At 35.7% G+C, this 20,737-nt stretch overlaps 14 protein-coding genes across 14 annotated transcripts; 9 read left to right on the top strand and 5 right to left on the bottom strand. All coding sequences in view use genetic code 12, as the record gives it.

The window, feature by feature from the left end:
• Positions 1-999: 999 nt before the first annotated feature.
• PCL2 (cyclin) lies at positions 1,000-1,764 on the top strand (the record flags this gene model as incomplete). The annotated part of the gene is made up of 1 exon (XM_706798.1): positions 1,000-1,764. The coding sequence occupies one exon, from the start codon at positions 1,000-1,002 to the stop codon at positions 1,762-1,764; it is 765 nt and encodes a 254-aa protein (XP_711891.1).
• Positions 1,765-2,021: 257 nt separating this feature from the next.
• On the bottom strand, positions 2,022-3,686 carry TCP1 (chaperonin-containing T-complex alpha subunit; the record flags this gene model as incomplete). The annotated part of the gene is made up of 1 exon (XM_706796.1): positions 2,022-3,686. The coding sequence occupies one exon, from the start codon at positions 3,684-3,686 to the stop codon at positions 2,022-2,024; it is 1,665 nt and encodes a 554-aa protein (XP_711889.1).
• A 757-nt stretch (positions 3,687-4,443) lies between these two features.
• Positions 4,444-5,181, top strand: GCF1 (Gcf1p; the record flags this gene model as incomplete). The annotated part of the gene is made up of 1 exon (XM_706795.1): positions 4,444-5,181. One exon carries the CDS (start codon positions 4,444-4,446, stop codon positions 5,179-5,181), a length of 738 nt encoding a protein of 245 aa, XP_711888.1.
• An 807-nt stretch (positions 5,182-5,988) lies between these two features.
• CAALFM_C108540CA (serine/threonine protein kinase) lies at positions 5,989-8,127 on the top strand (the record flags this gene model as incomplete). Its single annotated transcript, XM_706794.1, has 1 exon — positions 5,989-8,127. The coding sequence occupies one exon, from the start codon at positions 5,989-5,991 to the stop codon at positions 8,125-8,127; it is 2,139 nt and encodes a 712-aa protein (XP_711887.1).
• Positions 8,128-8,233: 106 nt separating this feature from the next.
• Positions 8,234-8,707, bottom strand: CAALFM_C108530WA (uncharacterized protein; the record flags this gene model as incomplete). Its single annotated transcript, XM_706793.2, has 1 exon — positions 8,234-8,707. The coding sequence occupies one exon, from the start codon at positions 8,705-8,707 to the stop codon at positions 8,234-8,236; it is 474 nt and encodes a 157-aa protein (XP_711886.2).
• Positions 8,708-8,975: 268 nt separating this feature from the next.
• CAALFM_C108520CA (mitochondrial 54S ribosomal protein mL40) lies at positions 8,976-9,419 on the top strand (the record flags this gene model as incomplete). The annotated part of the gene is made up of 1 exon (XM_706792.1): positions 8,976-9,419. One exon carries the CDS (start codon positions 8,976-8,978, stop codon positions 9,417-9,419), a length of 444 nt encoding a protein of 147 aa, XP_711885.1.
• Positions 9,420-9,497: 78 nt separating this feature from the next.
• Positions 9,498-10,133, bottom strand: EAF6 (Eaf6p; the record flags this gene model as incomplete). The annotated part of the gene is made up of 1 exon (XM_706791.2): positions 9,498-10,133. One exon carries the CDS (start codon positions 10,131-10,133, stop codon positions 9,498-9,500), a length of 636 nt encoding a protein of 211 aa, XP_711884.1.
• A 961-nt stretch (positions 10,134-11,094) lies between these two features.
• On the top strand, positions 11,095-12,417 carry ENO1 (phosphopyruvate hydratase; the record flags this gene model as incomplete). Its single annotated transcript, XM_706790.2, has 1 exon — positions 11,095-12,417. One exon carries the CDS (start codon positions 11,095-11,097, stop codon positions 12,415-12,417), a length of 1,323 nt encoding a protein of 440 aa, XP_711883.1.
• Positions 12,418-12,647: 230 nt separating this feature from the next.
• Positions 12,648-14,033, bottom strand: CAALFM_C108490WA (kynureninase; the record flags this gene model as incomplete). The annotated part of the gene is made up of 1 exon (XM_706789.2): positions 12,648-14,033. One exon carries the CDS (start codon positions 14,031-14,033, stop codon positions 12,648-12,650), a length of 1,386 nt encoding a protein of 461 aa, XP_711882.1.
• A 194-nt stretch (positions 14,034-14,227) lies between these two features.
• Positions 14,228-14,823, top strand: APS3 (Aps3p; the record flags this gene model as incomplete). The annotated part of the gene is made up of 2 exons (XM_019475133.1): positions 14,228-14,249; positions 14,318-14,823. The coding sequence occupies 2 exons, from the start codon at positions 14,228-14,230 to the stop codon at positions 14,821-14,823; spliced, it is 528 nt and encodes a 175-aa protein (XP_019330678.1).
• A 65-nt stretch (positions 14,824-14,888) lies between these two features.
• Positions 14,889-15,323, bottom strand: CAALFM_C108470WA (uncharacterized protein; the record flags this gene model as incomplete). Its single annotated transcript, XM_706787.1, has 1 exon — positions 14,889-15,323. The coding sequence occupies one exon, from the start codon at positions 15,321-15,323 to the stop codon at positions 14,889-14,891; it is 435 nt and encodes a 144-aa protein (XP_711880.1).
• A 946-nt stretch (positions 15,324-16,269) lies between these two features.
• UPC2 (Upc2p) lies at positions 16,270-18,408 on the top strand (the record flags this gene model as incomplete). The annotated part of the gene is made up of 1 exon (XM_706786.2): positions 16,270-18,408. The coding sequence occupies one exon, from the start codon at positions 16,270-16,272 to the stop codon at positions 18,406-18,408; it is 2,139 nt and encodes a 712-aa protein (XP_711879.1).
• Positions 18,409-19,184: 776 nt separating this feature from the next.
• Positions 19,185-19,760, top strand: CDC42 (Rho family GTPase; the record flags this gene model as incomplete). The annotated part of the gene is made up of 1 exon (XM_706785.2): positions 19,185-19,760. One exon carries the CDS (start codon positions 19,185-19,187, stop codon positions 19,758-19,760), a length of 576 nt encoding a protein of 191 aa, XP_711878.1.
• A 547-nt stretch (positions 19,761-20,307) lies between these two features.
• CAALFM_C108440CA (uncharacterized protein) lies at positions 20,308-20,679 on the top strand (the record flags this gene model as incomplete). Its single annotated transcript, XM_706784.2, has 1 exon — positions 20,308-20,679. The coding sequence occupies one exon, from the start codon at positions 20,308-20,310 to the stop codon at positions 20,677-20,679; it is 372 nt and encodes a 123-aa protein (XP_711877.2).
• Positions 20,680-20,737: the final 58 nt, after the last annotated feature.

Below are 20,737 nucleotides of genomic sequence, written 5' to 3'. Positions count from 1 at the left end.
TTTTGCGCGCCAGAACAAATAAACAACAACAAAAACAACACGTAGAAATTTGAACACAGACGAAATTTTTTTTTTTGATATTGTCGTGACTGTCGTTTGATTGTATAAGGCTTAAATTCTACTTCTAAGTTAATAAAATCGTTAATAAATGTATCATAATTGATTAACTATATAGATCACGTATTCTTATTGTTTTGAGGGATTGTCCACTTCCATTTCAATACATTGGTAATGATCCATGGCAATGCGATTGTATAGTCTATAAACTTTGTAATGACGTCCGTTGTTAAGTAAAAGTGTGAGTTAACGATACGTAAGTAAACTGACAGCAGACGTCATCATCAGTTAAAAACATAGACACAGAGAAGGAGTGTATCAAGATAAACTCTACAATTAAACTTTCTTCGTGTGTCAGATTATTTTGAAGCAAAGCCAACAAAGTAAAACAATCGAAATTTGCTATCGTCAACAAAGAAAACAAAAAAAAAGGCTTATTGTGTGAGTGGGCGGTATTGGTGATGTTTGTTGACATTGCTGGCGTTGGTGTGTTGGCGTTGTTGTTGTTGTACAGTTTTTTTTTTTGGCGTAAAGACGAACCTGTTTAAAGGACCTGCTGCCCCCCTTTCATTCATTAACTTAATTACGTAAATAAAACAAAAACAAATCTGGGTCCCCCCTTACACAAAATTTGCAACACGCGAAAAATTAAGGCAAAAATAATTTTTTTCCTAATTTGGTATTGTAACTTTTTCTAGTAATTTTTTTTTTCTTCCACCAGTTGTTGTTACCATATGATCGACCATTATCAAATTTACTATACTACTGCTAAAATATACTTTTGGGAATGAATAAACATAATTATATATAACTTAAAGCTTTTTTCCATTTAATCCTTTCCCCATTTCCCCCTTTTTTTTACTATTTTTTCATTTATTTAAACAATTTAGTTTTTAGATCAATAACATTTTACTTCATATCAAACATACTATTAATCCCATAATGTCAGACAAAGAAGCTTTGAAAATATTCTCAAGACAGCCAGTATCACAAGATATGGTCAACTTTCTAGTTGCAACCACCAATTCTATTATACAAGTCAAACCACTGAAGAGAAACCAGCATCACAGAAAACTATCATCAACTTCTTCTACCATTATATCACCTTATAACCATAGTATTTCCTTGACGAATTTTATTAAAAATTTAATAAATTATTCCAACGTACAAACTCCTACATTAATGGCCACCATAGTATACCTTAACAAACTACGCAATCTATTACCTGCCAATGCCATAGGGATGGAAACTACTAGACATCGTATATTTTTAAGTGCTTTGATAGTTGCTGCTAAATCATTAAACGATAGTTCACCATTAAATAAACATTGGACAAAATACACTGATGGGTTATTAACTCTTGAAGAAGTTAATTTAGCTGAACGTGAATTGTTAAATATTTTAAATTGGAAAACCAATATTACAAAGGAAGAATTGATTATTAGTCTATACCCTTTCTTGCAACCTATCATAAGGCAACATGAAGAATATATTCAACACCAACAATATAAAATACGGATGATGCAAAAATCTAAAGCCGTTGGTTCTTCAAATTCGATCGAATCGAAATTATCCTTACATTCTTCTAGTTCTTCAGAATCATTATATTCAGACAATTTAAGTGAAAGCTCTTACAATAGTATACCCATAAAGAAGAAACGCTCCATGATAAGTATAGTAGATTCTACAATATTGTATAAAAACTAATAAACATGAATTTATGACTTGTCACGACAGACCTAATAAATAAAATTTGTAAGACAAATGTAGATTGGTAAATTACCTGAAACTGGTTGCTCATTGCAGTCTCTATAATACCTGAACAGGGTTTGTAGATATGCGAAAACTGAGATCGAACCCCTCTAAAATTAAACTCTAGCATCAATAGTGCCACGCTTACTTCTAGCTATTGCAAAAAAATTCACATCTATTAAACACCATACACATAGAATAAACTACCAGTTTTAATGAGCATGAGGATCTTCTTTTGGAGGTTCAGGGTGAACTTCTATAATAGTGTCAATTCTTAAAATTGAAACACATGCTTCCAAAGCGGATTTCAAGGATTTGATTTTGGATACTGTTGGTTCCAATACACCGTTAGTTGCTTCGTTGACGATCTTACCATTGATTAAATCTAACCCATAGTTTTTGTATTTTCTACGTTTTTCATCATCAGGTTTAGCAATTTGTGCAGCAGCATGGTAAGTTCTCAATTTAGCCACTAAATCACTAGCATCTTTGGCAGCATTCAGAGCCAAGGTCTTTGGAATAACCAATAAAGCATTTGCAAATTCAGCAATAGCCAATTGTTCACGTGAGCCAACGGTTGTTGCAAAATTTTCCAAATAAATGTTCAATGCAGCTTCAACAGCCCCACCTCCTGGTACAACGTGTCCACTTTCTAAAGTACGTTTCACAACAGAAAGGGAATCGTGTAATGATCTTTGCATTTCATCCAAGGAGAAATCGTTTGGACCACGCAATATTATGGAACTTGAAGTGTGTTGCCTTGTACCCTTGATTAAAATACATTCATCATCACTGATTCTGGTTTGAACAACTTCTTCGGCATATCCCAAATTGGAAGTTTCGAAAGTCTCCTCACCTTCCAAATTAGACAAGGATGACACCAAAGTGGCACCAGTGGCACGAGCAATTCTTCTTAAATCCTCTTTTTTACAACGTCTAACTGCCATACAATCATTTTCAACAAATTCTTTCAAACACAAGTCATCAATACCCTTTGTGGTTAAAATAACATTAGCACCACTAGCCAAGATCTTTTGAATTCTTTCAATGATTATACCATATTCTCTTTTTCTAATTTCTTCTAATTGGTCAGGATCATCTATATTTATTTGCACACCCATGGCCATTCTTGCCTTTTGTAAATTAATATCTAAACAAGCAATCTTTGCATTTTTAACTGACTTTACCATTGCTTGCGATGCAACAGTACAATTCAAAGCATAACCATCAACTAAAACAGATTCTAAGGCTGATTTACCATGGGCTTTTAAAATATTAACTGCTTTGACAGGGTACTTGGTTTCACCTTTACCGTTGGTGGTCTTTACGGCCAACATAGCATCCACTACCATTTTTCCAAAAAAATCGGAATCAGAACCAATGATTTTAGAGCTCATTGATGTTTTAGCAATGTTTATCAAAGTTTCTTTGCCCAATTGATCGACATTTTGTGACAAAACTTGGTTGATATATCTAATAGATTCTCTTAAAGCCAATCTATATCCACTTATAATTGTAGTTGGGTGAATACCATGTCTCACCAATTCGTGTGCACGCTTTAACAATTCGGCAGCAATGATAACGACACTTGTGGTACCATCACCGACTTCACGGTCTTGTTGTTGGGCTAACTCAACTAATATTTTACCTGCAGGGTGCTGTACGTCCAATAAAGACAAAATGGTGGCTCCATCATTGGTAACAGTGACATCACCAATATCATCAACTAACATTTTATCCAATCCAACTGGCCCTAATGATGATTTGACGACGTTGGCGACAGTTTGAGCTGCAAGTACAGTTTGAGTACGAACATCGTCTCCACTTATCTTTTGTGCTCCTAAAAATAATGTATCTGAACGTGCAGTTGAAAACATTATTGTATGATTCTAAAAGATTAACAAGAAAATGGTAAACTGAACTTAGTTGACTTTAAATGTTGTTATAGAATCAAACAGTTTACTTCTTTATTAAAATTTTTTTTTTTGATGAAGTTTTTTTTTTCAGTTCGCGATTGAGAGCCAGATCATGGCAAAAAGAATATATGAGAACATAATCGAATTTCACCAAAGTAAAGCAAGAATACAATGTCTAGAATTTAAACCAAAATCACCAAAAAATACTTAAAAATAAAAAGGACTCAACTAAGTCAAGGTGAAATTGGCCTGGGCTAGATATTAGTGGGATAAAATTCCATATTATATTCTCCATTATACTTTGTATTGGTTTTCTCATTATTGTGTGTCTTCATGAAACAAATGTCAAACAAAGCAGAGTTACAATCAAACAGTCAGTCAGTCGGCAGATGAACGAATTGCCAAAAACCATCACCAGTATATTAGACTAGGCATTAGTGCTACATTATCTTATATGAATGAACTCTTTTAAGGGTTGCCTTTCTAACAGTCGTGTGCACAACCAATTCTATGGTTTCAACGTTATTGTTACATATAACTCAAATTTCTCACCTTATTATTTGCTAAACTATGAGAAACAAAAAAAGTAAGAGAAAATTCTTACAACAGAGACAAAGTGTAAACAAAAAAAAACTCCTCACCACTTTTCTATTCTATATTTATCCATTAAGATCTTGTAACATTCTGTATAAAGTCAATTTTAGTTGTTCATCTAATAATGTTGAGATCATTTGTAACATCTATTAGTCCAATTGGGTACAATGCTGTATCATTGGTTCTGATGAGAGCATTGGCAACAAAAGCTGCAACCACAACAACTAAAAAATCCACAACCAAAGCATCACCAAAAACCAAAAAGACTACTAAAAAATCTACCAAACCTCCTAAAGTCGATACCAAGGCTATCAGACTTCAGAAGAAGATCAATGAGGCTAGGTCTGCTAAGAAGAACTTGCAGCAACAAATTAAAGATATTTCCACTCAACACAAGACTTTGAGTAAACAAAGAAAATTCGAAGAAAAAGCAAGAAGCAAGATACATAAATTGGCACCAGGTAATTTTTATTCCATGTTCCAAAAGAAGCGTGCTGGTGATTCAGTTGCTGAATTCTATCAATTCCCCGAGGAAGAGAAGGCAAAATGGATAGCTGCTCGTGATGCGTATTGGGAAAAGGCCAAAAGCTATTTTACTCCTAAACCAAAACTTGGTGCCAACGGGTTTGCAAAATATGTACAAGAAAATTACATTAGAGGTGATTCTTTAACCGAAACTATGAAGAAGTTAGCCGATGAATGGAATGCGTTATCTGAAACTGAAAAGCAGCAATACCAAATCAGTAAAGAAGATAAAGAAAAATACAAGAAGGCTCTTGAAAAATGGAAAGAACTTAGATTGAAGGAATACAGTGATTATTTGAAATTTAAGGAAAACTACAAAGTGGAGGATGACTTTTGAAGAACTCAATCAACTAAAAGAGGTCGGTTATGATAAACCCACATTATATAACTTGAATTGAAGTATGGGCCATTTGCTGCAAAGCAGTTGAGCCAATTAAATCAAACAAAAGAAAACTAAATAAAAGATACATCAACTTACAATTTGTTTGAACTATAAAATATATGTAAAAATATACAATTTGTTTAACAACTGTCATTATCTTTTTGCAATCATAGTAATTGCACAAGGGGGTAAAATACAATCAAAAATAAATACTCTTTTACTATTTAAACTACAAATGCTTTCACAGTTAAAATTATACGATTTTCCCCAATTCAATAAGCATTAATGAAATAAGATTTTTTAGACCCTTTTGACCATAGTTAGATTAAAATATCATATTTGATACTTGGCTTAACAAAATGTTCGTGCGCCTCAACAACAATAATCATGCGTGACTGGCCCCAAACTCTTCTACTATTTTTTTTTAGTCGTAATGGCCGGAAAAGTGAATTACTGACGATGGATGGATGACGAGAACGGTAGACTAAAAATCCACATTTTCCACCACCCCATCCATACTTAACTTAAAGTCGCACCTCTAATTCTTTTTTTTTTTTAATAAATTTGAATTATTTCTTGTTTTTGTCTTTATACACTTTTTTCAATACAACTTTGACGTTTTTTCTTTATTAAACTCGAAGCTTTTTTTTTTTTGTTTTCATTTTTATATTGCCAATTTTACAACAATTAGTAATTTGGACTGTTCAGTTACAGTTTTTTTTTTATAATATACATATCAACCATAGGTATTTATTGCTATTTATGTTCAAGTTTAAAAACAAATTGAAATTTGGTACTTCATCATCTGAGAAGCAGCAAACCCCTACTACAACAACAGACACATCAACACCCTCACCTGCACCTGCGTCACCCTCAACATCAACATCAACACAACACAGTAGCACCTCAGTAAAAGACAGTCCCACTCCAAGACAATCAACTGATTCGAGAAATACAATATCTGTCAACAATTTAGCTGACGATGTTTCCAAATTGACGGTTGCTGCGGATAGATCGCCAGAAAAAAGCTTGGGCTCCAATAATAAAGCCGGTGGCGAACCACCTTTATCCACAACAGCTACAGACACCACCTCTAACTCCTCCTATAGGGCTTCACCATCATCATCACAAGCAACTTCATTATTGGGACAAGCTTCCACTGGGTCGGATCAGCTGACCCAAGCGGCCTCACCAGGGCTATTAACAGTTAAAATCTATGGGTCTCAAAACATTCAACTTCCTATAAAGATCAACAACACCAAACAGATATTACATGCATTAGCTATCAATGCCAATAACGAAAGCGTTGGCCAGAAATTGCTAAAAAATTTGTCTGCGTTGGAAAAAGAAAACACCGAAATTGGTGATTACTTGCCAGGGTCAATAGCAACCAATTTTCTTCCTTCGATCATCACTATCCCGAATGCCGAAAATATGGTAAAGTCGCTACTTTATTTGACTATTGAATTTGATAATAATGTGTTGGTGATCGAGCCACAACGAGGCACGGTTAACCAATCTACTTGGAATCAAGTTGTTTCGTTTGATGTCTCCAAAAAATCTCAACAGGAAAATGGACACCTGACAATGGGGTCTAATTTTTTGAATCTTAATTTGTTCATTAGATTACCAAATATGTTAATACCCGAGAACGAGAAAACCAGTAAAAAACACTTGTTCACCAATTTCCAACAGGGTCAAGGAACTGGCAGTGATGGCGGAAACAATATCGGAGACTTGTTGATTGGAACCATTAAATTACCTTTGAATCTTAAATGCCATACTCAGCAAATCAGATTGATGAATCATGAATACTTGAAGTTTTCCAATTTCAATGCTGGTTTACAGGATCTTGTTTCTAATGATATGGGTGAAATCATGCTCACGATAGAGTTCAAGCCTTTAACCAAGAAACGTCTTTCTATTGAGGATTTTGATTTATTGAAACTTCTTGGTAGAGGGTCATTTGGGAAAGTGATGCAAGTTGTGAAAAAAGATACCAAACAGATTTATGCCTTGAAAATTATTCGTAAGCAACATATTGTGTCAAGACTGGAAGTCACCCATACCTTAGCTGAAAGAACTGTTTTGGCAAGAATCAATAACCCGTTTATTGTGCCGTTAAAGTTTTCGTTCCAGTCTCCCGAAAAATTATATTTGGTATTGTCTTTCATCAATGGTGGTGAATTGTTCTGGCACTTGCAACGTGAAGGTAAGTTCTCGATGGACAGATCACGGTTCTATATTGCAGAATTATTGACAGCGTTAGAGAGTTTACACGAATTGAATGTGATTTATCGTGACGTGAAACCAGAAAATATCCTATTGGATTATCAAGGTCATATTGCCCTATGTGATTTTGGATTGTGTAAATTAAACATGAGTAACGACGATAAGACTAACACATTCTGTGGAACTCCAGAATACTTGGCACCAGAGTTGTTACTAAATCAAGGTTATACAAGAAGTGTTGATTGGTGGACTTTGGGTACTCTTTTGTATGAAATGCTTACGGGGTTGCCACCGTTCTACGATGATGATGTGCCTTCAATGTATAAGAAGATTTTGCAAAACCCATTGAGATTCCCTGCCTTCTTAGAGGGAACTGATGCTCAAGACTTGTTAATTAAATTGTTGCAAAAGGATCCAAGTTTGAGATTGGACGAGGCATCGGAAATAAAGAGCCATCCTTTCTTCAAAGATATTGACTGGAATAAGTTATTGAATAAGAGCTATTTGCCACCATTCAAACCTAATGTGGAAAATTTGTTAGATACGTCCAATTTTGATCCCGATTTTACAAATGAAAAACCTCAGGATTCAGTTGTCGATGACTTTTTGACTGAAAGTGTTCAAAAACAGTTTGGTGGGTGGACATACAATGGTGACAATGTTTTATAAGCGGAAGAACAATATATATATATATATATATATATGTATACATAAAAATTTAATTATTTCACACTATATTTGAGACCTGTAATTACATAAAACTATTGGATTATATTTACAGATTAGCAGCTCTATGGTAGGTAACTCCACTTCTACCAGGGAATCCTTTATTACTCTTATTGCTGGAATTAACATGACCCTCATTCAATGGTGCGCCGTGTTTATAATACTTGTTTGGGTAATCACCTCTTTTAAAACGGTCTGGTTCGTTAGCTAGATACTCTTGATATTGAGGATTCAAGTGTTCTGGAGGTGCTAAAGTTATATTCACCTTTTCGGGCTGTATTTTATAAACATTAGGATCATTGAGTGGGTCTGGCACTTGCTGTTGCTGCTGCTGTTGTTGTTGTTGTTGATACAGTTGATCTGGGTATGGTTTATTATCATATCCTTGCTGTGGTCTCGTTTCTCCACCATAAGGATTCTGTTGCGATTGGATTTCTTCATATGGTGGGGGAGGGGCTTCAGGTCTAGAGTATCCCTGTTGTTCTGCTTGATATTGCTGTTTCAATTTGTCTTTTTCACTCATGATAAAGTATCCTGTTTAAATAAAAATAAAGGAAACCCTTTTCAATAGAAAACTCTTTATTGTTTAAAGTGGTTGCGGCCATGTGTGCTTTTCAAGAAGTTTGCTATCAGTTTCAGTTATCGGTCTCAATGAAATACGATTTTGTGTGCGACATTTATACTGTATAGTTGTGTCGTCTTGAGAAACACCAAGAAGAAAAAAAAGCAGAATTTGATGAAAATTTTTAGTATTTGTTAGATCCATTCCCCATCAATCCAATAACAGAACAATGTTTAACCCATTAAACAAGCCAACAACCACATCAAATGTGATAAAACACTTTGTGCGTGGGAAGAGACAAGCAACTGAGCTCAATATTGCAACTCAAAAAATAGTCAACCAATTATCAGTTTTATCAGCAAGTAGAAAACAACCAAAGCTCTTGAAATTGTGCAATGAAGATTTCATCAAACATAAAACCATTATGAACGCTTGGAAGTTGTTACAACGAAGAAGAATAACCCAACAATCTGAAAAATTGTCTAAGCAATATAAAAGCATTGTCAATGCCATGGAAGATTTGAAGCAAACAAGTCCCGAATTGTTCGAAGCTGCAAATGCTAAAAACCCTAAACGTTTCACTACCTTCCCAATAGAGATGAGAGTGCCTACCGATTATCCACCTAACAAGCCATGGACTTACAACTTTGTTCCTTCAAAAACCCATCATTAGACTGGGTTCAGATGTAAATAGATATTATATTATAAATGTACATAATCGAATAGATTGTTATTATTTGTTCAACTCGTCCTAATCCTCCAATACTCTTGCCTTTCTTTTTCTACTAGGTGTGCCACTACTACCACTGGGCGTCTCGTTCTTCTCGATACTATTAGCTTTACTTCCTGCACTAGCAGTGGTTGGATCAACAGAATCTTCATAATCATCAAAATCGTCTTTTGAAGACCCCCCGTTTGATGTATGGCCCTGTCTTTTCATCAAACTTTTTATATAGTTGACTGAACTGAGGCTAAATATGTGATCATCTTCACTATAGACAATCTTTCTCTTATTTGCACCACCGCCACCACTAGTCTTTGAGAAATTCTCAAAACCTTTTACGATATTACCAAGCGGGCTCTCTTCGAAATAATCTATCTCTTTTTGATATATCGAATCCTCTAGCGTGGTTAGCTTTCTAGTTAGTTCTTGCTTCTTAAGAATTTGCTGGATTAGTTTATTTTTCAATTCAACGTATTTCTCAGAGTCATCTTTAGATTTTGATGAAGATGTGCGTTCATTCGCTATATCCTTCTTGGTCGTGTCTTTTCGATCCTCCTTGGCTGGCACTGAACTCGTCTTTTTTGGCGTTGCTGTTCCAGACAGACTTATCTCATTAGATTTGGAACTTGTGGGTTTAACATCATTTGTATCTTTAGTAGACATGATTGTGCAATACCGTGATTATTTGTTTTGAAAGGTCTGTCATATTTCTATCAATTTCAAAACAAAATGTTCATCAGAAAAAAGCCAAAAATGTCTCTTCTAGTTTCTTAGTGGTGTCGCATAATACACAATGTCGCTCAACAATCCACATTCCCGGCGCATAGCTCAAATCACATGACTACAGCTAACAATTACACAAAAAAAATTCTCTTTTTGATGTAGCAACTATCTTCAACTAAAACATTTTCTCCTTCGGCCCATGATTGTCCTCCGGGTCGACAGCAAGCCGTTACAATTGAGATGGAAAGCGACCTACCTTCACTCGATAAGGTGCTTAATTGTACTTCATATAAATCTGGCCCGGATCTAAACAAATGAGTTCCATTAAGCCGTGGGTTCTCAATTAGGGTTTTTGTTTTTGATTTAGAAAAAAGAGATCAAGATTTGTTTACAGGTGATGCCTTTTTTTAGAACTTATGCGTTGCAAAAGTTGACTAACGATTTCTATAAGGTGATCCACACTAATTATACAAACGTACAAACAGACATACTTTTCCTGCGTTCACCTGATGTTGGCCAGATTTCTCTCTTCATTGCATAGAACATAACCACACTAGGGCAACAGAAAAAAAAAAAAAAAGTGCATCGGGAAGTTGTGTTCCATTCATTATATGTCTACTACTGCATATGAGTAGCCCACCCACCACCACCATAGTAAGTTTTTGTGTATGCGCGCCGTCAGGTTATTTCATTTCTGAATTTTTCAACCACCTTACTCCCTTTATTGTTGATTGACAATTTTGCTCACAGTAAGATCTTTTAGACTCCAATTAATATAAAATAAGTCTGATTTTCCAATTCCTGTTTTTTCTTTTTTTTTCTGTTTCTATTTCTTTCCTTTTCTCCCTTTTTTTTAATTCTTCATTCAATCATCAATTGATAATTCAGGAATATTACAACAATGTCTTACGCCACTAAAATCCACGCCAGATACGTCTACGACTCCAGAGGTAACCCAACCGTTGAAGTTGATTTCACCACCGACAAAGGTTTATTCAGATCAATTGTCCCATCTGGTGCCTCTACTGGTGTCCACGAAGCTTTGGAATTGAGAGATGGTGACAAATCCAAATGGTTAGGTAAAGGTGTTTTGAAAGCCGTTGCCAATGTTAATGACATCATTGCCCCAGCTTTAATAAAAGCCAAGATCGATGTTGTCGACCAAGCTAAGATTGATGAATTCTTGTTGTCCTTGGACGGTACTCCAAACAAATCCAAATTGGGTGCCAATGCTATCTTGGGTGTTTCTTTGGCTGCTGCCAATGCTGCCGCTGCTGCTCAAGGCATTCCATTGTACAAACACATTGCCAACATTTCCAATGCCAAGAAAGGTAAATTCGTTTTGCCAGTTCCATTCCAAAACGTTTTGAACGGTGGTTCCCATGCTGGTGGTGCTTTAGCTTTCCAAGAATTTATGATTGCCCCAACTGGTGTCTCCACTTTCTCTGAAGCTTTGAGAATTGGTTCAGAAGTTTACCACAACTTGAAATCTTTGACCAAGAAGAAATACGGTCAATCCGCTGGTAACGTCGGTGACGAAGGTGGTGTTGCTCCAGATATCAAAACTCCAAAGGAAGCTTTGGACTTGATCATGGATGCCATTGACAAAGCCGGTTACAAAGGTAAGGTTGGTATTGCCATGGATGTTGCTTCATCTGAATTCTACAAGGACGGTAAATACGACTTGGACTTTAAAAACCCAGAATCCGACCCATCTAAATGGTTGTCTGGCCCACAATTGGCTGACTTATATGAACAATTGATTTCCGAATACCCAATTGTTTCTATTGAAGATCCATTCGCTGAAGATGACTGGGATGCTTGGGTCCACTTCTTTGAAAGAGTTGGTGACAAGATCCAAATTGTCGGTGATGATTTGACTGTCACTAACCCTACCAGAATCAAGACTGCCATTGAAAAGAAAGCCGCTAATGCTTTGTTGTTGAAGGTTAACCAAATTGGTACTTTGACTGAATCTATACAAGCTGCTAACGATTCTTACGCTGCTGGTTGGGGTGTCATGGTTTCCCACAGATCCGGTGAAACCGAAGATACTTTCATTGCTGACTTGTCAGTTGGTTTAAGATCTGGTCAAATCAAGACTGGTGCTCCAGCCAGATCTGAAAGATTGGCCAAATTGAACCAAATCTTGAGAATCGAAGAAGAATTAGGTTCTGAAGCTATCTACGCTGGTAAAGATTTCCAAAAGGCTTCTCAATTGTAAGTTTGCCTCTGATTAAATAAAAAAAAGCTGGTGCTTTTTTTTCTTTTATAGGAACATCTTGAATATATGAACTAATTAAATGATAATTTTTTACCCATCTTTACTCTTAATCACTGAGCTGCAGTCAAAGAAAAAGGGATACAGCACCTGGTGAAGAGATGAACGGAGACTAACTTAGACGCGTTGATTCTTTTTAATTGCACATTTTATTAATCGATGCTAACGTCTATTTACATATATTCTTTAGAGATATTATCTAGGGCTTCAAATAATCTCTGGACAGCAATAAAAGTCTCTTCAAAAGTATTGTATAACGGCAATGGGGCTAATCTGATTACATCTGGTCTTCTTTCGTCACAGATTATAGCATGATCATGCAAGTACGCATTAACTCGTTCCATGACGTTCTTGTCCTTTTCATCGAAATGCGGTTGAAACATAATGGACAATTGACATCCTCTTTCAGCTGGATTCAAAGGAGTTAAAATTTTAAACCCAAATTTGGAGTTTGATGTACTGGATTGTGGTATGTAATACTTGGAATTCGTCAATAGATCCTGTAAAAATTGAGTCAAAGCAACACTTTTTTCACGAAGTTTAGATACTCCACCCACTTTAGCATACACTTCCAATGACGACTTCACAGCAACAACATCAAGAACAGAAGGATTTGACTGTCTGTAAGAAAGAGCCGAGTTTATTGGATCAAACTCTTCTAACATTTTGAATCGTTCTTGGGAGTTATTGCCCCACCAACCAGCTAGTCTAGGAACGAAACTGCTCTTCTTGTTCTCTATAGTGTATTTTTCATGCACAAAAATTCCACCTATGGCTCCAGGTCCCGAGTTTAAATATTTGTAGGAACACCAAGCAGCAAAATCTACTCCCCAATCATGTAAATTTAATGGAACATTCCCAACTGCATGGGCAAGATCCCACCCAACTTTAATTTGTTGGCTCTTTTCCTTAGCGTATTTAGTTATTTCCTCTATCTTGAAAAATTGACCAGTGTAGTATTGGATACCAGGAAAACACACTAGAGCCAATTCATCCAGGTTCTCATCTATAGCCTTGATTATTCTTTCTGTTTTAATATAAGTTTCACCAGGTTGAACTTCCAATTGAATCAAATGTTTCTCGTCGTATCCGAACAATTTAACAATGTTCAAAAATGCATAGTAGTCAGAAGGAAATGCTTGTTTTTCAAATAAAATTTTGGTTCTTTTCCCCTCAGGTTTGTAAAAATGGATCAACAATGCATTCAAGTTTGCTGTTAAAGAACCCATAACTGCAACTTCGTTTTCCTTTGCACCAACAATGGGGGCTATTAATGGTAATAAGGGTAAATCGATGTCTACCCACGGTGTTAACAGTTTGTCAGGATGATTGAAATGAGACTCAACCCCTCGTTCAACCCATGCATTCAATTCATCATTGATAGCTTTCTTTGTATTCTTAGGCATCAACCCAAGAGAGTTTCCACATAAATAAATAGACTCAGTTGATGACTCATATTTATTATTTTTGATACCTAATGATCCAAAAGTTGGTATGGCAAACTCATTTTTAAAAGTTGGGAACTTTTTGTCCAATTTCTTTGCCTCGGCTAATGACATCTGATAATAAAATGGGGTTGGAGTAGTTGGTGGTATAACCGGAGAGATAGAATTGAAGAAAAAAATCGGAAACAACAAAAAAAGTTGATACCCAGTATTATGTGGGAGATAATTGCGAATGGTGGAAAAAAAAAAGACGCCTTTGAGCCTCAACAACAATTCTAACAGCTTGAGAGCTTTACAATCGAGAAACTATGATTCATTCCGTTTTAATATGTATGTACTTAGTAAACTCGTGAATTTTATTTGTGGTCTACTTTAGTACTAACATAATCATTGGATAGTCAATAATGATGGTCTTCCGAGACTAATGAAATTCTATACCAAAGTCGATATTCCAACACAGAAATTGCTCTTGCAACAAGTGCACCTGTTGATATCTACTAGATCAGCACAAGAGTGTTCGTTTATTACCCCTCCCTCTCTTTTGGAAGATTTGGATGATATCAAGGTAATCTATCGTCACTACGCCACTTTATATTTTGTATTTATTGTTGACGATCAAGAGTCCGAGTTGGGGATATTGGACTTGATCCAAGTATTTGTGGAGTGTTTGGACAAGTGTTTTTCTAATGTGTGTGAGTTGGATTTGGTATTTGGCTGGCAAGTACTACAAACTGTGTTAGAAGAAATCGTGCAAGGCGGGATGGTGATCGACACCAACATTAATCGAATAGTTGCTGCTGTGGATGAAGCCAACAGTCAGAAAAACGTCAACTCCAATGGAAGTACGATTAGTGCATCAATACTCCTGTCGTTGTCTCGAGATAGAGGGTTCTGGGGTAGGTAAAAGCGATAAATACGAAATGAATTATGCAAAAATAGTATATACAAGAATAAACACAAGATTAAAATTTAAAAAAACTTCCACCATGGCTTTTTATTTTGTTGCATCAACCTTTCTGCTTCCTTAGATTCTTCGTTTGCTCTATCTATCTCTTGTTTCTGTTGTTCCTCGTGCTTTGTCTTGTGGAATAACTCGGCATCAACCAACTCCATACTCAAGTTCCGTTGTTCCTTTTCAAACGGAGATCCTATTGGGCCAGCTTTCCAAATAGGGTCACTTGATGAAGAAGTTTCTTTTACTATCTCTATCAATCTTTTCTGTTCTTGTTGTCGTAACTCTTTATTTCTTTCATAATCTGCTTTTACTTCAGGAGAAAACCTGGCTATTAATTGTTCATCTGTTGGTCGAATGGTATACCAGAATAAAACACCTGTACCCACTAAACATCCTCCTGCAAAATAAACACGTGCCCATCTGTACCACAATGGTTTCACCGCTGACATGATTGATATTTATCTATGCTGAAAAGGTTTACCTTGACCAACCAGAAATGGATCAATTGTAAGAATTGTACCAGAGAAAAAAAGAAGTGCAAGGTAGTGCAAATGTTTCAAATGTTAGTGCAAAAATTTCAAGAAAATTCTGAGCCGCACATTCTGCATAATTTGTTGGGAGCAGAAGCAGAAGAGGGGGGAAAGTAATTATGGGTGTTGGTATATCAGGAGGTGTTCGATCTGTTTCTCACACACCTGATGATGACTACTAGAATCGTACTATTTTGAAAGGAAAGGGATATACTGCAAAATGTGTCATTTAAATAAATAGGTTGTAGACTTCCTATTGTCTTGAGATCTTGATGTCATTAGTTTCAGAAGCATCTACTCTTATTCAGTCCCAAGTTTTTTTTATAATCACAGGAATTTTCAGCGACAGAAATTAGAGTGTTGTTGATAGTTACTAACAAAAAAAAAACGAAGCTGAGGAAAAAATAAACTAACCATTAGGAACGAGCTATACGACTTTACAACACAAACATTTATACTTAATTACATCACGTCAATAGTACAAAACATTGATCTACGTTATTCAGCTTTCCAATACAGACCATTATTTTGTTTTAAAGATTCCTGGAATATTGAAAAATCACACACACATTACCCAATTCCATTGCAACCCCTATTTTATGAGATTGCCATAGCCACCTTTTCATTTTATTATTTTTGGTTAACATATATTTGATAATTTGAATTATATTTTGATTTGATATCATTAAACACTTTTTTCTTTCCCTTTTTCTTTAATTTATTACTACATCAAGTTTATTTATACCATAACTGCAGAGAATCACAGTGAAGTTCTTTGAATCAAGTTCATTGAAGATATAGTTTTCAACCACTATTACTACCTTTCTATTTTTTTAAATTTTTTTTTTCAACAAAAAAGCCATTTATGATGATGACAGTGAAACAAGAATCACCAAATTCAACTTTGAATACATCTGAGTTCTCGTCTGATGAAAATCTCAAGACAAATAACTCTGAGCCTCCTAAGAAAGTGTCTAAATCTTCTACTGGGAAAAGAAAATACCATCAAAAATCAAGAAACGGATGCTCGACATGCAAAAAGAGACGCGTCAAATGTGATGAACAGAGACCTGTATGTGGCAACTGTACCAAATTGAAATTGGATTGTGGTTATCTTCACGAACCTTTGGAGAATATTTTAAATACGAAAAAGGATATTGCCAATAATGAACCCCCATCAAAGAAGAGAAAAAGAAAAGTTTCCACTGTATCAGCTGCATCCGACTCGGAATCAACTACTCAACAAGCAACTCCATCCTTGACCCCTAGTCCTAATCATTCTCAAGACATCAAAACTCAGCCGGTGATTCCTCCAACTAATCCACTTAGTGCTTTGTCTTCAGGACTTTTGAGTGCAGGTAATTTGAATAACTTGAATGTGGCCCATTTAGTTAATAATCTTTCTGGGTTAGGTGACTTATCTAATTTAGCAAGTCTTGGAAACTTGGCCAGTCTATCCAATTTAGCTTCATTAGCACAGTTGCCCATCGACTTGAGTAATTTGGGGTCACTTTTGGACTCGCCAGCAGCAAGTAATATAGCTGCTAGTTTTTTAGGTCTGGCTGCTGCCACCACTGTTCCTCCTACAACAAATTCCGAATTCAAAGAATCTAATCAAAGAAAGTCACAGACACAGATGCCTCCGCAGCCTACAGTGCCGATAACTTCCATGGGGGCTGCAACAACCACTAGTTCTCATCAACAAGCAAATATGCCATCTAGGAGTAAACCACAACCAGAAACTCTTCAGTCCTCAATCCCTGCCACAACTCTGGGATCACCCGGCATGAGCTACCCTGGCTGCCCTAGTAATTCTGATCCATTTGGTCGCAGTAGTGATAAATCGTTACCTAACATATCACCTAATATGTCCATTCCTGCAAATCCACTAAGTGACCCTTTAACTCAAGGGATGCGGTCAAACCTCAATATGCTTGACTTGAAGTTGATGTTTCATTACACATCTGTGGTGGCCAATACTATTACAGGAGCTGGTATATCTGATACCAATATATGGAACTGCGATATTCCCAAGTTGGCTTTTGAGCATCCATTTTTGATGCATTCGATACTTGCCTTTAGTGCCACACATTTGTCACGAACAGAGAAAGGTCTAGACCAATGTGTTACATGTCATCGTGGGGATGCTTTGAGATTGCTACGAGAAGCCGTGTTGAATATAAATGCAGACAATACTGATGCTTTGGTTGCCAGTGCCTTGATATTAATTATGGATTCGTTAGCCAATGCCTCGTTCCCTTCGTCAACGTCTCCCAAGTCTTTGCCAGCTTCTGCATGGATATTCCATGTCAAGGGAGCCGCTACCATATTGACAGCAGTTTGGCCATTAACAGAAGCATCGAGATTCTACAAGTTTATATCTGTCGACTTGGGAGATTTAGGCGACATTATCAACCAAGGTGTGAACATGAATAAGTCGAAAGGAATTGACCGTGAGAATTCGGCTTATTATACGGATTTAGAATGTCACGATGCAGATATTGCAGATTTGTTTCCAGTGCTTTTGGACTCTCCATATTTGATAACTTTGGCGTATTTGAATAAATTGCACAAGGAGAGATACAAGTCTGACTTTATTTTACGTATATTTGCATTTCCAGCACTTTTGGACAAGCAATTTATGGGGTTGTTAATGTCTGGAGATGTCAAGGCCATGCGGATAATGAGAAGTTATTATAAGTTGCTCCGCTCGTTTACAACCGAAATGAAAGACAAAGTATGGTTTTTAGAAGGTGTTTCGCAAGTTTTGCCTGTTAATGTGGAAGAGTACGCAGGTGGAGCCGGTGGTATGCATATGATGATGGATTTCCTTGGTGGGGGTCCAGCCATTGTAGATGATAATGAAATTGATGCCGAAATAACCAAATTCGATCCCAGTGGGACTTTAACTAATAAATTAATAGATACTGATAATCTTCCAAGCGTCCTTACCAGTAATTTAGACTTAATGCAAGGTGATAATGGGTTTATGAATATGAAATAGTTTACTAATATGCTTAATAATTAATGTACAAAAAAAAATTTTTTTTTGACAGGTCAATACCGCGTAGATGATAGGAATTTACGACTGTGTAGGGTTTATTACAACACTAGCCGGGTTTCTACCGATATTTGCAAAAGAAGGGATATTGTACTTTATCAAAATCACAGCTAGTTTTGAGATTAATAACAAAAACAGACGAGTGGGAAAAAGATACAGTTTAAGGAAAATGAAAAAGAATAAAGATCAAAATTCTATATTCGGTTAATTAATTGTTCACAAATGTGATTCGTTACTGTGGTGTAATAATTAAAAGGAAACGAAAGTAGTGTAATTTACTGAGAGTGATAGATATCTTAGCAAGAGTGATACTAGAGGAACAAACAAATAAAAGACAAGGCATACATAAAACCCAAAAAAAAATCAAACTCTTGAGAATTAAAGAAAGAAAAGAAAAAAATTTGTTCATTAAAAAAAAACACAACACACGATAACGAAAGATCTTTCAACAACCAAACCAACTTTCATCCTTCTACCAATATCTTCAACAAAAGTTTTATTCAATACTATTTTAAAAATAACAGCGTTACTCGTTCATTTGATTTGTTAATAAGACTGATTTACCCACTTTTTAGTTCCTATAATCATACAGGTTTCTCGTCCTAAATCTATTTTTATTGTTATTTTTACTTTAGTTTTCACTTTTGCTTTCAGTTTTTTCTTTTTTTAGCACAAGAGAAAAGTATTCAGCTCATAAATAATTAATATATCCATATATCATGCAAACTATAAAATGTGTTGTTGTCGGTGATGGTGCCGTTGGTAAAACTTGCTTATTAATCTCGTATACCACTAGTAAATTTCCAGCTGATTATGTTCCTACTGTTTTTGATAATTATGCTGTAACCGTGATGATAGGAGACGAACCATTTACCTTGGGATTATTTGATACTGCTGGTCAAGAAGATTACGACAGATTAAGGCCTTTGTCATATCCATCGACTGATGTATTCCTTGTTTGTTTTTCCGTCATTTCTCCTGCTTCGTTTGAAAATGTTAAAGAAAAATGGTTCCCAGAAGTTCATCACCATTGTCCCGGTGTGCCAATAATTATTGTCGGTACCCAAACTGATTTACGAAACGATGATGTTATTTTACAGAGATTGCACAGACAAAAATTGTCCCCAATCACCCAGGAACAGGGTGAAAAATTGGCTAAGGAATTGAGAGCTGTCAAGTATGTTGAGTGTTCTGCATTGACTCAAAGAGGATTGAAAACAGTGTTTGACGAGGCTATAGTAGCTGCATTAGAACCTCCTGTAATTAAAAAATCGAAAAAGTGTACTATTTTATAGGTCGGCGATACTAGAAGATAGAGGATATTGGAAATAGGGCATACATGAGATATTGAATATCTATCATTAAATATATAATTAGTTTTTTTCTAAAACCTATCTTTAGGTTTGATCTCGTTTGATGTGTTGGGCTGTTTCGCCAAACAGTGTTCCAATCAATAAAAAAGATGTGTGTAAGACTCTAGACATAATATAAATCAAGTAGAGATAATACAATTAAAAAAAAAGGGAACAAAGAACTACAGACAACAAGACAGGGATATTATTGATTAAGAAAAATACATTGTAAAGAAAGAAAGTACGTGTTTCAAAAGTGATAGAGAAACAAAAGGGCAAACAGAAAAAAGAAGAGCACAACTGAGTTACTCTGATTTTGTTTGTTTACAGTTCGCAAATTTTTTTTTTGTTGTTGTGGTTTTTGGGTCTCTATTTGCTTAAAAAATACATTATACTTCTTTATTCAGTTTTCTTGAAGATCAATTTGATATAACCATCAACAAAAGACTAAGGATATATCTACATATAGCTAACCATTTGGATGGATAATATGGTTAGTATTCTGGAAAATTTCACTAATTCGTTCCCACGTAATATTACTGCTTTGAACTCCCAAAAAAGGGGTATGCCACTACAAGAAACATCACCAAACATAATAAACAAATCACCGATAAAACAACAACCAGTTTCAGTGATTTCATCAAAGAAAAGGTTAGCAGGGAGCCCTGTATCTTTACAACGCGAATCTGTGCGGTTGAAAGTCAATAAACCAGAATCTACTCCAACAGATTTTGATAGTACATTTGGAACCACTGAAGCTGAAATCGAATTAAATTATAGAAATTGGTTGCTAGAAAGGCGGTTACAGCAAGCTAATGAAATGAAAGATTTTCTAATACTAGAGCAAGAAGTATCGATATAGTTCAATTATTAGAGATCTATGTTTGTTTTTTTTAATTTACATAACTATGCATATACAT

Source organism: Candida albicans, chromosome 1, assembly GCF_000182965.3.
Source record: "Candida albicans SC5314 chromosome 1, complete sequence".
NCBI classification, from domain to species: Eukaryota; Fungi; Ascomycota; class Pichiomycetes; order Serinales; family Debaryomycetaceae; genus Candida; species Candida albicans.
The sequence above is the reverse complement of the archived record's forward strand: the minus strand, read 5'-3'. Positions and strand labels throughout refer to the sequence as shown.